This window comes from Dreissena polymorpha, chromosome 4, assembly GCF_020536995.1.
Source record: "Dreissena polymorpha isolate Duluth1 chromosome 4, UMN_Dpol_1.0, whole genome shotgun sequence".
NCBI classification, from domain to species: domain Eukaryota; kingdom Metazoa; phylum Mollusca; class Bivalvia; order Myida; family Dreissenidae; genus Dreissena; species Dreissena polymorpha.
Genome location: NC_068358.1, coordinates 31,434,924 through 31,452,627, shown reverse-complemented (window position 1 = coordinate 31,452,627; position 17,704 = coordinate 31,434,924). Strand labels below are relative to the sequence as shown.

General features: G+C 35.8%; 1 protein-coding gene across 2 annotated transcripts in view; it reads right to left on the bottom strand.

The window, feature by feature from the left end:
• The window catches only part of LOC127879779 (protein farnesyltransferase/geranylgeranyltransferase type-1 subunit alpha-like), a 40,116-nt gene extending 24,586 nt beyond the window's left edge, over nt 1-15,530 (bottom strand). For both annotated transcript variants that reach the window (XM_052426834.1, XM_052426833.1), the window contains exons 1-2: nt 15,309-15,530; nt 6,750-6,864 (exon numbers count right to left, since the gene is read on the bottom strand). In XM_052426834.1, the coding sequence (XP_052282794.1) occupies nt 6,750-6,864; nt 15,309-15,444 (251 nt within the window). In that variant the 5' untranslated portion in view covers nt 15,445-15,530. The remainder of the gene's footprint in view (nt 1-6,749; nt 6,865-15,308) is intronic.
• Between the last annotated feature and the right edge of the window lie 2,174 nt (nt 15,531-17,704).

The window sequence follows — 17,704 nt, the reverse complement described above, 5'->3', positions numbered from 1 at the left end:
TTTTAGAGCCTATGTTAAAGTTTGATATAAGAGGTCACAGTGACCTTGACCTTTGACCTAGTGACCCAAAAACGGGTGTGGCGTGTAGAACTCATCAAGGTGCATCTACATATGAAGTTTCAAAGTTGTAGGAGGAAGCACTTTGATTTTAGAGCCAATGTTAAGGTTTTAGCACGATGCCTGCAGCGGATGTCGGACGAGCTGGCTATGACAATAGCTCGGGTTTTATCCGAAAACAGCCTTGCTAATAAAATCATATGCCGATATTCAATTGATACTTTCGCAGTACAAGTATATGGGATTATCGAGTAATGGATAAAGATGGGAGAAGTTGCATGTATGCGATTGCGACAGTTGACACATTTGTATCGGGGAATCCAGATACTCGGGATAATACGATTACTACAATTAGTTATGAGTTCTCCATGGCTTCGAACTGTTAATTGCATAATCAAACACGCAATTATCACTCCTCCAGGTGCAGTATTCAACAGCTAGGTGCGAAGACCTGTTTTCTTTTATACGCTGCGTTAAAAAAGACAGAAAACACTGCCATGGGCAAGGGTGTGAAATACATTATTCATTATCACTTTTAAATGAAAGGGATCAATACGTTTATGTTCAATTATTTTATTTTTATTGAACATGATGAACACTGTGGTAGATAGTATGGGTCCGCGGTGATTCGCGGTGTTCGTATTAGGACATTTGATCTTAATACCCATCCCAGGGTTCATATTGGTTAGCGAACACAGTGAATTGAACACCGCGGCGAGTGGCGTTTGTGTAAGTACACGGTGCCTGTACTGTATATAGATAGAGAATGGCTAAAGAGCTATGGCAAACTGTGTGGAGGGCTTAACAAAATGGATTAATTTACCTTATTTGTCACAAGAAAAGATTGAAGTCAAACATAGGACAAGGTCAAGGTGGGGTCAGGTGATAGGGGGGACGAACAAACTGGCATCGGCAACCATTGTGCAAGTATCAACAGGAATTGACAAGCTGTTTTATGGCCACAGCTCACCTTTGACCTGTACATGTGACCTTGACCTGTAAGTGTGACCTTGACCTTTGAGGTAAGGGGACAGGTGGTACACATGACATATTTTCTAACGAGTCTTTACAAGTTCAGAAAATCAAAGGTAATCATTTAAAAATGCCTGGTTAGATTTGGCAATTATTAATAATTATTGAACTTGGCCTAAAATGTATGCTTATAAACATTTTCATAAATTCGGGAGACAATCTGATGCTTAACCTGTCACGGACAGAGAAAACAAAGAACTGATAGAACTACCATGTCCCCCAAGTTAAGTGGCAAGGGCCATAATATTATTTTTGAGTCAATTTTTAAACATTGTACTGATATGAAGCAGGGTTAAGGACACAACTGGACACAAGATAACAAGCAATTGTTTACAGACCCAACAATAATTTAATATGTAAACATGAAAAACATAAACAACAACTGGTGATTCATGTAAATTCCATCTAAAGTTTTCTGATGTTTCCAGCCCCATGATGTGCAAGATATTGCTTACCGATACATCTACTAACATGATATTCTGGACACCCTACAGGTAAGTGCCCTGTACCGATACATCTACTAACATGATATTCTGGACAACCCAACAGGTAAGTGCCCTGTACCGGCACTCAGTTCTCTGCACCCATCACCAGAAAACCAATCAAAACAGTAAACTCATAAGAACCACAAACAATGTGTAAGTAATTAGCAGCACCAGCTATTGACTGATGGCATGTGGGAGGATTATGCATGTACAGTATCAGAGGCACATACCCTGAGATTCCAGGAAAAAAGAATTCATGTCAGGCATAAATAAGCCGCGTTCTGAGAAAACTGGGCATAATGCATGTGCGTAAAGTGTCGTCCCAGATTAGCCTGTGCAGTCCACACAGGTTAATCAGGGACGACACTTTCCGCCTAAACTTGATTTTCTATAAGGAGTCCCAGACTTACTTGAAACTAAAAATACAATAAAAGCAGAAGTGTTGTCCCCGATTAGCCTGTGCCAACTGCACAGGCTAATCTTGGACGACACTTTACGCACATGCATTTAGCCCAGTTTTCTTAGAACGCGACTCAAATATACATGTATCAAGTCATCAGCCCAATGGCTAGATTTAAGGCTTTTACAATGCAATAAACATGCATTTTCCTGGCATATCTATGGCCCGTCTGTTAAATGAACACATTCCGGGTAATATCCCAAAGTAAAATGTTACAAGAGATGTTTTTGTCAGAAACAAAATGTCCCCTATTGCGCCGCTTTGAAGCCATATATTTGACCTTTGACCTTAAAGGACGACCTTGACTTTTCACCACTCAAAATGTGCAGCTCCATCAGATACACATGCATGCCAAATATCCAGTTGCTATCTTCAATAATGCAAAAGTTATTGCAAAACTTTAAAGAAGGTTAAAATTTTTGGACACACACATAATGAATGCACATACAATGACAGACAGACAGACAGGCAGGCAGGCAGACAGACAGACAGGCAGGCAGGCAGGCAGGCAGGCAGGCAGGCAGGCAGGCAGGCAGGCAGGCAGGCAGGCAGGCAGGCAGGCAGGCAGGCAGGCAGGCAGGCAGGCAGGCAGACAGACAGACAGACAGACAGACAGACAGACAGACAGACAGACAGACAGACAGACAGGCCAAAAACAATATGCCCCGGATCTTTTGATCTGGGGGCATAAAAAAAATCATATTTGCTTTTTTTTCCCAATTTCAAAAACAAAAGTTTGTTTTTGCTTAACAAAGAAGTGCCTATTGATTGTTACATGTATAATATCTCAAATTTTCAAATTTATTTCAAATATGCAGTTTGCACAGGCTAATCAGGGACTACACTTTCCACCTACACTGGATTTTTGCTAACAAGAGACTTTCTTAAACAGAAAATATGATAATAAAAGCGGAAAGTGTCGTCCCTGATTAGCCTATGCAGACTGCACAGGCTAATCTGGGACAACACTTAACGCACATGCATTTAACCCCTTTTGACCGAGCATTGCTCATATTCCTTTACTTTTTGAAAGGAAAACAGTATAATAGTAAACCAAATCAAAGCCTATTGTACTGGTGTTTATTAAACACCAAAGTTCACCACAAATCTCCTCCAACTTCTTACCAGTTAAATCGTCTCAATATATTGAGCTTGTTATTTAATAGATCTTTTGTTATAACGCTGACATTCATGCATCTAACTTCTTCTGTCATAACATGAACATTAGTTTACGCTAACAAAAAGGTCAAAATTCCCAAGCAAAAGCAAGAATAATTTCAATTGAACAATTTAACTTAGGAAAATATAATTTATGTAACCAGTAAAATATGCATGATTGTTAAGAGTTTCAAAATGGTCTCACTGAAGTTTCAAGCAATAACTATTCAATTCAAATCAACCAATGAACACAAATTAACCCATTTATGCCAAGCGTTTAGAAAACAGGCCTAGGCACACAGTGTAGACCCAGATGAGACGCCACATGATGTGGCGTCTCATCAGGGTCTGCGCTGTTTGCTTTAAGGAATTGCTGTAAGAATTATTCTAAATATGGAAATTAATATACTAGATATCCCTAATTTTGGAAATAAATTGATCCAGTTTAGAAGGGTGGGAGAGTCCACTAGGCATACTGGGTTAACAGCACAACACACTGCACAGTCAAAAAGCCCTTTGAGCAAACCCACAGATCATAACTCTAATATGATAACCTGCAGGTAATATTATGATCGCATTCTGCGAAAACTGGGCTTAATACATGTGCGTAAAGTGTCATCCCAGCAGTCCGCACAGGCTAATCAGGGACGACACTTTCCGTCATCCCTGATTAGCCTGTGCACCTAAACTTGATTTTCTATAAGGAGTCCCGGACTTCCTTGAAACTAAAAATACCATAAAAGTGTTGTCCCTGATAAGCCTGTGCTGACTGCACAGGCTAATCTTGGACGACACTTTACGCACATGCATTAAGCCCAGTTTTCTCAGAATGGGGCTCTTATAATCTTGATTGTGAAGAAAACTTGCATGTCAAGAAACATGGCAAACTAGAAACCAGTTCAAAGTTCACAGTTCATTGCACATGTCTTGCTGATATTAACATTTATCTGATTTAGAACCAACATGCTGTGATCAACCTGTAATTAATCAATTGCAACTGTTAATTCGTAATTATAGGAAACTAAAAATAGTGCTTCTCTGATACTGTTATCAAACAGTTGATTGTATGAGTAAACAAGTGAACACCAGAACATGGTACAGAGATTAGATACACAGAGAATTGTTCTGTTTCTTTAATCTCAAAGCTAAATCTAGGGGTGTAATATGGACAAAATACAAAATAATATCAAAACAATATGTCGAAGTAAAATAATTTGTGTTTAAGATGACATTTTGTGCCATGAATTTTAAAATACCAGAAAATAATCCTCTGATTAATAACAATATCAAAAGTGGTCCTTGATGGCCTAAATCCTGAATTCAGGAATAGTCCTGAACTTTGACACCCCTGCTTCTAATACTACATTCCAATTGCATGTGCAATAGATTTGTTTGCATACACTACTAGCAGTGCTCCATCTAGGATTTGAAAAGGGCAGGGGGGCTTTTTTGTCAAAAGGGCACTTTCGACGCGCAGTATTTTGTCAAAAGGGCACGTACGAGCGCGTGGGTGTTTCTGGAATGCTTCCTATTGCATGTTAATTTATATGTTATAAATAATTGTATTATTCCCATTATTATTAAACCATTCAAATATAATGTCTACAATGAGGATTAAAGTAATTACAATCTAATAAGAGATTTATGAATAATCATATGTGTAAAAAAAAAAAAAAAAAAAAAAAAAAAATTTTTTTTTTTTGGGGGGGGGAGGGGGGGGGGGGCAGGGCGGAGACAGGGCGGAGATTCGGGGGGGCAGGGCGGAGGTTCGGGAGGGCAGGGCGCGGCGCCCTTCGATTAAGGCCTAGCTGGAGCAATGACTACTAGGCAACCATTTTACATCAACAGCTCTTAAATTCTTTCTGTGACTTAAACATATTGTTTTGCCCTATACATTAATATGAGTAAAGTGCACAATCTTACATAAGATTAACATGCTGATAATATGTACATTGTACAAAGCAGTGGATATGCACGATTTTGTCAAATATTTATGAATTTATATAAAATGTGTAAAAAAACTTATTACACATATATTTCACTATAAATTAAAATAAAAGTTAAGAAGAACATGTGTCGAAAAATGCGAAATAAGCCAGATATTTAATTCTGAAATCAAAGATGTCTGTACAGTCGAATTCGCCAGTATATTTATCATGTATGTACCATGTGAATCTAAATTTAGTTTTACGGATTATTTTAATTTCATGCAACTATATCTATTCATACAACACACTTACACTAACCCCGGTCTTTATACAAAGACGAATGCTTTGGTTATTGGGCCCAATAAAAAAAAGGTCCGTTTCTCCTTGAAAAAAAAAAACAGGGTCGGTAGGTAGGATTTTTTTTCCAAGTACTTTAGTGGAAGGCTACTAAAGCTTATAATAAGAAATACATGTATATATATGCTTTGTTTGCTTGATATTACATCTTATATGAACGAAAATGAACAATTTTTTTTCTTTTTTTTTCTTGGCAACCCCAATAAAAAGTTGAGGGTCGGCGCCGATTCGTGAGACACGGTCGGGCGACCGGAAACGGACCTATTTTTTTTGGCCTTGTGGGAAAATTTGTACGAAATATCTTCGTCAAAATCGGCTTGGGGCGCTTATTTGTCTTTGCTGCATTTTATGAAATTCGTCTTCAATGTCAAAATTTTCTTGCCTATTTTGTGTTATTGTAAAATATTTTTATCAATATGTATGTTACAATTTAACACATCAAAATCGTGCATACCCAATATTACTAGTATTTTTATTGTAACCAGTTCATACACAGCAAATATAAAGAGGCCATATGATACATTTATAAGTTACAGGTATGTAAAAGGCATCAATTTTAAAATTGTGTCTTCGCTTTTACTACCTCAGTCATGCTTTTAAACCAGAGGCCCATAACCCTCTTTATTGCTTTTTTGTAATTATCCTTATTTGCTTTACCAAAACTTAAATAGGTAATGTGCTGCAGTGATTTTTTTTGCTCAAATTTACAGCCGATTTTCGGCTGCTTCCCAATCGCAGAAATACACGTTTTTTCCCAAAAATCTGACCAAAATTTCCCCAAAAAAGCCCAACTTCCAAAAAAAAAAAAAAAAATTTTTTTTTTTTTTTTTTTTTTTAGAAAGAAGTCTCATATAACTTAATTATGATTTCTTAAATCTAGGTCTCAACTTTATTTTTAAACATCTTACAAAATATATAACTTGAATTCAGTCATTTTTGTCCATAAATCATTCCCAAACTTGCCACTTTTATTGATTAAAAAAAATCCCAATTTGACCCGACTCCTTTTCTAGGAAACTCCCTGAACATGAACTTAAAAACAATATCACTTCTGTTACTTATAATCCTATTTATAATGCTTAATTTTTCCCAATTTCATGGTTTATCGCGCTATTTTTCCCAATTTCACGGTTTATCCCGCTAATTTTCCCAATTCAAATGGCACAGGCTGTAACAAATTAAAGCAAAAAAAATCACTGTGCTGTGATACCAGCATTTGTATGGTCTCTGTCAGAAGTTGCTGACGCTATGATTAACTGTAACTGAGCCTACCAGACGGTGTAGTTGGCCGGGTTGAGTTTTGCTGCATCCTTCGTCAACTCCAGGGCACGGTCACTGACCTCATTGCGGGCAACTACAGCTCGAAAGTAGTCGTACACGTCACGAACTGGAACGATATATAAAGCTTCAATTAATCTGTGATCATACCATAATTTCTGATCTCTTTAGAGACATTCGGGGTCAGTTAGATATATATATTTTAATATATGGAATATTTATACAGCCATGTAACATTAAATCATCTAATATAATTTTAGAAAAGTCAATATGAGGTGTTAAATGAATGTCAATAGTCTTGCTATATGCATAACAAATACATTATATTATTTAAATGGTTATATGTTTTGTTTACATAGTTCATGTAAGGAAACTGCAGTGATTCAAAACACGATATTCATAATTGAAAATATCTCCAGCACAAGCTGGTAAACAGACTGGTTTCAGCCTATCAAAATATCTCCAGCACAAGCTGGTAAACAGACTGGTTTCAGCCTATCTTTATATGCATGCAAAACAAGTCCATATATATCTTATATCTTTTTCTTTTACTTAACTTTCAATAGTCTTTTCAAAAGAAATATATTTAATGACATATTCACTACGTGTATCTTACCAACTAAGAATGTTTTAATATATTACATCTATTTAATAAGTCATCATTTTACCAAAGAATGATTTAATATATTAAATCTATTTCAGAAGTCATCATTTTGTATTTGCAAAGTAATCCAGTTAGTTACATGTCAAGAAATCATTGATGTCAAGGGATGCAGGGGATATTTAAAGTATCATAAATTAACATAAGGATTTCCGATGCTCTTTATAATGCACCAAGGAAGTATCACTTTGACTTTAATTCTCAATTTAATTCCTCATTTGTTATTTAAGATTACAAAAACCACAATGAATCTTTCTGCGTCATTCATTTGAAAGCAAATGCATCTCTATTGTATGTGACAAATAATCGACTAGATTTAATTTCTAGACTTTTTGCACATGAAAACAGCCTGAATTTTAATTAACTTGCTTAAGAAACAGTTGCCACGGATGTCAGGTCATTGGGTTTCTAACATTATGACTGACATACAATAAAAAAAACTTATAACTTATATTCACTTAAAAATATCTCTTGCACCAGTCAGAAAAGCAAAATACTGTAAAATTATTTGTTAATTGGTCATAATATTTAAATAAGAACAGTTCCACATGCATGCACATCCTGTTTCATGATGTACGCATGTTTAATTGGTATTCCCCTTTCTCCAATGAATAACAAATACAGTATCAACCACCATTCACTTAATGACGTCTTAATGATGTCAACAGACACAAAGAAATTATGTGTTTACTCCAGAAAAATGAATAATGTTTGAGTAGCTGGAATTCTTAAACACATTTATCTAGTGTTTTTCCCAGGAGGGCAAAGGGGCATGGCGCATTACTTTCAAAAAGGGCATTTTAGCGCGCAGTTTAGGCAAAAAAGGGCAAAAACGTTCCGTGAATACCTGAATTAGGAAGAAACATGTAATCGCATCAGAGGCAGTTGTGGAAAAAAATATAAACAAGCACATTTAATGGTAATAGATGTAGTTAACTTACAATGAGTTATATTAATATATTTACCTTGCAATCTACATTTAAGTTCCATGCTGTTTCAATAAACTGTACAACACGACAAACATAATAAAGCAATATATGCATATGAATCTGATTATACACAGATCCACTAACATATAAATGAAACCATGTTTGTCTTATCCCATTTTCTAACAATAATCTTGAAAGATGTTTAAAATAACATTGCGAGTAAATTGATCGCTAACAATATGCAAACACTCGTTTCCGTGACATACATCCACCAAGTAGATTACAAATAAATAAATAATGTTGTTGCTATCTAAAACATTTTTATGCATCGTTGATTATCACAGACATTTCATTAATTCCTTCTCAATGTATAATCTCCATCGTTAATTCCATCGTTTACGACGTTATTTGCCATTTTTGCCGAGTCACAATTTCATTCTGTATAGTCCGCCATGTCGATAAAATGTCAAATGATGTAAGCGACAGGTGCGCATAGCAACGTTAAATCGTATACGCGATTCGCATTTTGTTAAATTAGTATACGTCTCAGTAATTATTTCAATAATTAGATCTAATTATCTTAAAGACGAAAACGATAAAGAATAAATTTGTTTGTGATTTTAAATGTAATTATGCGTAAAAATATATGTTTTGATATAACTGAATAATGCATGCAATGCACAATTGCCACGAGAATAACATCGAGTTTTTCATCAAAAGTCTCCGAAGTAATGATTTTATCGTGGAGGAGTGCACATTTCCGACCGAAAAGTGCGCTTGGTATAACATAGCCTTTGGCATTTTAGACCACGGATCCGCTACCATTATCGATTGATACTGACTCGAGGTTATTCACGCATGACTAATTCACAGCTTTAGAGCAGTCAGTAAGACCTACCTATAAATCGAGCACTGTAATAGATTAAATCTGCTCAATTTATATAGTCGATTAGATGTTGACGTCTCTCGAGTAAATTAAGCACAGTCGGAGTGTCACAGACAATCAAGGAAGCTGATTTTGCGGACCAAGTTAGATCGTAAGGCAATAAAGATGTTATTGATAAGGGCCCGTGGCGTAATTTGCCTTTGAAAAAAGGGCGCGTGGCGAAATTTGCCTTTGAAAAAAGGGCGCGTGGCGATCCGGGAGGGCGGCGTGGCTTTTAGCCACGCTAAAATGGCCTGGGAAAAACACTTATTTATCTTTTATATTGGACAAGCTTGCTTTCAAGAATGTTAGAAGTTTTTAATAATTGTTCATTAGTTTTAATTAGGCGGCCACTAAGTTATAGGGAGTTGGATTGGTTAGATTTTTCTGAAAATCCAAGGCTAGTAGATGAGGCTCTAGCCAGTGACAGTAGTGACGAGGTAGAATACGCTGAGTGGGAGCCCAGGTCCCCACACTTGAGATTGATAAATACTACTTTAGTTCAGAAGGGAGACGCTGGCGCTCAGGACCGGTTGAAGGCCGAGCTAGTGACGGAGATTTTTCTAAGCTAGAGGCAGTTGTTACTCAATGGGCAAAGCATCACGGAGATGGAGCGAGTTTACAAAACCCAGTTTACAAAACATTTGGCCCCCAAGCGTGTGTGGTGGTGATAGGCCTGCCCAAACCGTTTGATGTCACTGATAACGCATCTAGCCTCCACAACCACCCAAGTCAGTAAGTTTTCCCCAGGGAGGACCCCGTAAACAGCTTCTATCTAGGCCATGTAGTCCTGTTTCTGTTTCATCAGAGGCCCCTTTTACAGCCCTTTTGTCACGTATGCACAAGAGCGAGGTAGACTGTCATGAAGTGCAGCAGATATCCAGTGAAACTCCCATGGAGGGGACGCAACCACATCCTGTCCCCAACAATCTTCCAGTTCTGAGTAACCCTCCTGCCCTTAGTTACCCTGATACAGAGGGATCGGAAGGTTCTTACCAGGCTGCCAAAGAGCCTGCTATATGATAGATGGAGCAATTGGTGTGTTTTTAGGGGCAAGTTTGAGCGTTACCCCAAGATGCAAGATTGGTCTGACGCAGAATGCGCTGATTGCCTTGGTTGGTGTTTGACAGGTAAGGTGGTTGACTTCTTTGCGTTGCTTACCAAAAGGAGGGGGACGGTACCTTACACAGAGCTTATGCAGCGGCTGCAGGAGCCCTTTGGCGCCAGGGAGCTACCTTCCACTGTGCAGGGCCGTTTCCATATTACCCAACAGGAAGAAGGCGAGTCCCTAGACGATTGGTCAGATTGGGCACTCAAGCAAGCAACCGCAGTGTTTCGTGATCTGCCCTATGCATACTCCACTGAGCAAGCAATGACAAAGTTTTGTCAGGGTTTGTTTGACAAGGAGGCCGGCAAGAATGTAAGCCTGCAGTTACGCACATTGATGGATGAATGGGTGTGATTATTCCCAGGAGGATAAGTGTGAAACTGTAACCTGGAGCCTGTGGCTGTGTATTTGCCCTGGAGGATTAGCTTGTGTGTTTACCAGGAGGATTAGTGACATGTAGCCGATGACAGTAGACGTGAGTTTCTCTCGAGAACGCGGCTGACGATTTGTGCAAACCTGACGAGGATTCCATTTTGTAAAAGGTAAGTAAGTGTGAATTGCATTTGTCTTTGCTAATTGCGGCTTATGGTGTAATTGACCAATCCATGAAGAGTTAACCAGAGAAACAGTATATCACCATACGACAGAAGCATTACTTGTTTTACACATGACAAATTCCTAAATTAACTAAGTTGAAATGCAGATTCATAACCGCCTGATCTTATTTGGTCAATATCACATAATGACATTGCAAAGCAAGCTAAGTTAGCACAATATTTACATTATATTTACATAAATAAAACATGAGATTTAATACATACTGTAAGCTTAAGTAAAATAACTGATATACTATATACAGTCAAGTTACCATTACTGAATCAGTAGCGTAATAAAGTTGTTCCGGTGAAAAGCAATAAATGTATTGAGACTTCTTTTACACCAGTTTGATCAAATATTACCTTTGCTTACTTATTCAGCACATAGTCTTATTTTTAAACGCAGCCACGGAGTGTATATTGACAGGAGATGAATCGAGTATTTGACCCTTACTGTAGTAAATTCAATCTTATGCAAAAACTATTCATCCGATTTTATTGGTTTGTACGTTATCGTGTTGCTTATTAATTCCTCTTTCAAAAAAATATAACTTTTATTATATTCCCGTTGTTATTAATGGATTTATAGCGAGTTAAACACAAGAAATACACATTTTATGTTTTACCACCGCGCGTTTTAACGTGTTGTGGCTATCGATCTTTTACAATCAGCGTACAGCGAAGCGCCGAGGTTATACATTTTGATGTACCCACTCACGTCTTTTGTTAAATTATAGTTCCATTTCTCGGCCGATTTTGACAAATAATATATCATTAGAAAGCTTACGTTACGTAGTAAACAGATATATAAATATATATTAAGTTTTTCTTCTGATTTCGACAGCCCGGCGAGTTATAACTTTAACTTTTGCAAATATCATACCGTTTTGGAGTTTTAGAATCTAGATTTACGGTTGACATGTTTGTACTTAATACCAATTTGTAGCGTTTATATTTAGAGTTCAGTTTTAAAAATTACATCTTGCTTAGGAGAATAGAATTCTGTATACGATAGAAAAAAAAATTGTTTAAAAACGAAAGTAATTAAGGAATGAAGGCGGGAAAAAGTAGCGCGCGTTCCTAACGCACTGAACTGATGCTACGGTCTAGGCGATTATGCTTTTGTTTAGAAACCGGCCATTGAATTTCCTTTGCCATATTATTATATTTTTATGGAATATATTGTAGTATTTTGTTCACGAAACATATCAATAAAACTTATTATAAATGAATCTTAATCAATTTACGATTTCATCTCTTGTTTATAACACAGAAAGGGTTTTAAATTTATGATGAAACAGCGTATATAGCGGACCCTCTCGATATTATTCGGCTTTGCATGCATACTTGAAATAAAATGGGTGTCAAAAACATTCATCGTTTGCTGTTTATTATCAACAAGGTAATTATGTATAATTATTTGAAATGTTATTTACCTTAAATTTTCAATTTATTAAAGATTCTTGAAAATCACGGTCGGTGTTACGCGGGTCATTTCGTATTTTGACATCAGGGCATCATGTCCAACTATTCAAAATCAGATTTTTTTCACCGGGACGATGACGGCTTAGATTTAGACAGGCAGACAGATAGTTTGTTCAGACTTATACAACAGTACATCTTCTTCAACTCAAATATATAAATAATTTTTAGACGAATTGTTAGGTGATTACACACATAGCAGCGATGATTCTGAGAATGTTGCCATGTTTCTTATCCGTGTAATCTAGAGTCCATGGTTTGAGCATTTTTATCGCGGTGTTCAATAAAAGATATCTCAATAATCTTGTTTATTGATAGATCTGTGGTTTTATTGCCCCTGTGTTCAGCACAAACCAATTATCTTGTTATGATCAGATACTGTGCCGACCAATACTTAATAACACTATGGTGTCATACGCCACAGCAGGGACCTATACTTGTATATTGGTCCCTAACCACAGGTGGCAATGTCTGGTCAGTTTACACTTTTTATGATACCTCCATGTCTTCTCGTGGTATTAGTGGTCATTTCTTGGAGTAATGTAACGCCAAATACTCAATTTTGCGTTTATAAGATATGTAGCGTATTGAAAACATGTATAGTCATCTGCCCATACAGATTGCCATAAACTAAATACTGTATAGATGTCAGCCAGCTTAATCATAATAATTATAAGTGCTTAATACCTATACATGTACATTTTAAATATTTAAAAAATCTAATACTTAACATTTAACGTATTTAGCGGGTACCAGTAAAAAACTCCGTCATTTTGTAGTCCTATAAAGAGTGTATGGTAGTGTACGGAACAACATAATTAAAAACAGCATTCTCATTTGACCACAACGGGGTTAAATAATCTTTCCGAAAAATACAAATAATACAGAGTTTTAATTTAGAATTCTATATATTTATAACTCTGTTAACTTATAAAGATATTTCAATATACATGCATAGACAGTTGACCGTGATTTTCAAGAATCTTTAAATAATTTTAATTAATTGATAATTTATGGTTAATAACATTTCATATAATTTTACATAATTACCTTTTTGATAATAAACAACAAACGATGAATGTTTTGACACCCATTATATTTGAAGTATGCAAAGCCGAAAAATATCAAGAGGGTCCGCTATATACGCTGTTTCATCATAAAATTATAACACCCTTTCTGTGTTATAATCAAGAGCTGAAATCGTTAATTTATTAAGCTTCATTAATACTTAGCTTTATTGATATGTCTCTAGAACAAAATATTTCAATATATTTCATAAAAAATATAATAATCATGGCAAAGGAAATTCAATGGCCGGTATCTAAACAAAGGCATAATCGCCAAGACCTTAGCATCAGTTCGGTTCGTTAGGACCGCGCGCTACTTTTTTCCGCCTTCATTCCTTACTTGTTTTCATTTTTAAACCATTTTTTTCTCTATCATAAACATAATTCTATTCTCCTAAGCAAGATGTTATTTTTAAAACAGAACTCCAAATATAAACGCTTCAAATCGGTATTAAGTACGAACATGTCAATCGTAAATCTAGATTCTAAAACTCCGAAAACGGTATGATATTTGCAAAAGTTAAAGTCATAACTCGCCGGGCTGCCGAAATCAGAGGAAAAACTTAATATATATTTATATATCTGAAAACTACGTTGTAAGCTTTCTAATGATATATAAATTGTCAAAATCGGTCTAGAAATGAAACTATAATTTAACAAAATACGTGAGTGGGTACATCAAATTTATAACCTCGGCGTTTCGATAAAAGATCGATAGTTACGACACGGTCACGTGACTTAGACACAACACGATATTTGGCGTAACGGTCCCGTTTCTTATCCGTGTAATCTAGAGTCCGTGACGCAGCCAAATGTATTTGTGATACCTTGTTTATGCCACAGACTTCATGCATTAACGGATCAGTTGTAGCCATAACGGATCACGTGATCGAAACCACTCGGGAGCATCTAACTTGCAATTTGAACTGGCGAAACACGAACTGTGTTGATTACAATGACCAATTAACATTTCCAGTTATAAATTATATTCATATTTTGTAATTGTTTTGTATATGGGATCTTGTATATGACGCATGGTGTTCTTGTGTGAATTATCTATTGAAAATCCTAAAAATATCGAAAAGATATGGGCATCTTATAAACCATGTAAATTGTTTGAATCATATCAAATCATAGATAATTTATTGTTAGAATCAACAATATCTGCATATATTTTAATAGTATTTATTATCAATATGCATATTATTATCACGCTTGATCCGGTATTGCCTTAATTCTTCATGTTATTTAAGGTGTTGCAAAATATTAAACACAAATCAAAACTGACATGGACTTTTTCAGGCAAAAAGACTACTAAATGGCCTTTAAATTAATGCGTAAATGTTTTTGTTTCCAACAGAGTTATAGCATGTGACCGCGAAAAATGTTCAACCTTTGGAAACAAGATGGAAGTAAACACAGTGTTATATACATGTCAGCAAAACATAACGAAATGTTTGACAAAGAGTAGCTCCGATTACAACTCAATCAATGCGTTTTAAAGAACATGCAATGAAGATGCTGTGTGCAAAATATCATCTAAAAATGTCAACTTTTTATTGCAATACGCAGTCTTGAACATCAAAGTGATCCGCTATGGGTAATGATCCGGTAATGGTAACTTGACTGTATATAAATCTACACATATCTAAAATAATTATTGTGTTGCAACAAAACAAAAAAAATAATACGAAGGGATAAAATGCCAATGGCCATGGTAGACAGTGTAACCTAGCTATCACAACAACATTGATCAAAACACAGGAATCAAATGTAAACACTTACACTTATCAGAATATGCAATCTGGACGACAGGGTGTGGTCCGTCATCTTGTGGGACCGGCTCTACATCACTCCACTCACCCCGTTCACAATACGGGGTCCAACTCTCACTACTTTCATCGGAACTAGAATCCGACATTGTTGTTGACCAACAAAAATACCGCGAGAGAGCGTGCTGCCTAGCGGACAATCTCCACGCAGAGTTGTCGTTCCAAGCTCACCGTCTTGCAAAGCGGATAATGGGCGGTTGTCGGCGTTTTTATCACTATCGAGTTTAGCAAGCCAAAAAAGTGAAAACGAAAGATTGTTCTATTTTCTTTATATACAATAAAAACATGAAAATGAGATAAAATTTATGTTAGCGTTATTTAAGTGGTTTTGACTACCGTAATTACTTTAAGTTTTAGGTCACTATAAGTTTTATATTATACTACCGTAATTACTCAAGTGTTCGGTCACTCAAAGTTTTATATTAATACAAAGTTAATTTGAATGATTATGAAAATTAATTAAGTATATTCACAGAATATCTCTAAATTTCCCGACACTGTTAATATTTACATGTCGGCCAAGCAAAAATGTGTCCGAAAACTTGACTAATTATGGTACATGAATTTCGATAAGGTCACATTTTTTACACCCGTCCTTGCTCTGTTAACACTGTCTGGTCTCGTGTTATTTTAGAGTAAGAAAGCCTGAACAAATCTCCCCATCATTAAGGATTCTTGATAAGTCTAATGTTTCTATGCATCTTTATTAACCTATAATAAGGGAGATATCTGAAACATAGTTTTGCCAACTGTTAAACAGAATGAAATGATAAAGAGCAATACATTGACAAATAATCATATATATATATATTTTTTTTATTAATTGTGTGTACATGTAAGTGTGCTGTTGATTTTAAATTAATAAGCGAAATATTGTTATCAAGGGACATTCATGTATACGGTCAATTGAACTGAATAGAGCTATAAATTTATCATAAATAATTAACAGCGCTTTAAAAAATCATTAACAAACATACTCATATTTGAACTTAAATGTCTCAATAAGTAATAATCTGAAACTAACGATATCGTTGCAAATCATATGACTGGTTGTGTACCGCTTTTTAAAAAACCGAAATATGATGTATGGTAAAGCATTAAGTAGGTCGGATTTAAAATCCATTGTCCAAGGTCCAAGATAAATGCTATTTACACTATAGTACTTGTCCTCATTAGAATCCAAAAATAAAATAAGATTTCACTTCCTGGATAAATACCCCCCCCCCCCATCTAATAATCCTAAATAATCCGACAAAACATTCATGCACACGTATATTATCTCTGTTGAAATGCTAAAAAGGATTTCATCTTTTACATCTTATGGAAATCGTATGTTAAAGACACGAAATATAACAATTATTATAATACCATGAATTACTATAAAGTAACCACCCATTAAGCTAAACATTGAGCAGTCAAACTTAATAGATTAACGTTCTTCGTAGTTTCTGTGTTTTTTGGCATTTGACCATCGAATTCATATTCAGGCCTCTCTCCTTTCGTTTGTAAATCGACGCTTTGTTCTAAAGAGGAAATGGTGTCATCGTCAACCCTCACACATCGCTGAATCTATGGCATATCATGCATTTCTGAGCAGGCTTTTATGTAATGAAGTCATCTATACAAGCATTTTGTTTGCACACGTCACTGGGTAATGCAAGTTACGCATTTTGCCCATGGAAGACCGTTCGCGTAATTGAATTGGTATCGTTGTTAATAAATTGAGAGACGCTAATGTGTAGTCCAGAAAATTAGCGTACTCAGTTTGGTAATAATTGTTTACTAAATTAAGAATATTCTTATATTTTCGTGAAGCCATAACTTTTTGTCTTAAAAAAGGTGTTCATCAGATACCGGTAAGCGTTTAATATGTATTTGCCGAAATATTAAATTTATTCAAATTGTATTTATTGTGCTACTATTCTATTATTTATGTCTGTCTTGTACACGGAGCGTATATTGAGTCATCTAGAGTCCGTGGTTTTGTACGAACAAATGTGCACACTTCCGCAAGTCAAACTTTACTTCATTTACAATTAAATATAATTAAAATGTGCTATAAGTGAACTCATCATTAAGTGTAAGATGATGATTGGAAACGTTGACATTACACCGCTTTTGCAACTTTTCCAGGAACGGCACGTGGCGTCAACGTCATAATGTTTTTGTTTGCTGTTGTTAATGTTGATACCTGTGGTCAAATAGACTGGAACCATTACATAGCGCATTCGTTTCACTCCCAATAAAATAAGATGTAATTATATGGTAGACTTTCTGACTTTGCAATATTTATTGTCATAAGATTTAAGATTAATTGATCATGCAATTCACACAAAATTATATATTTAT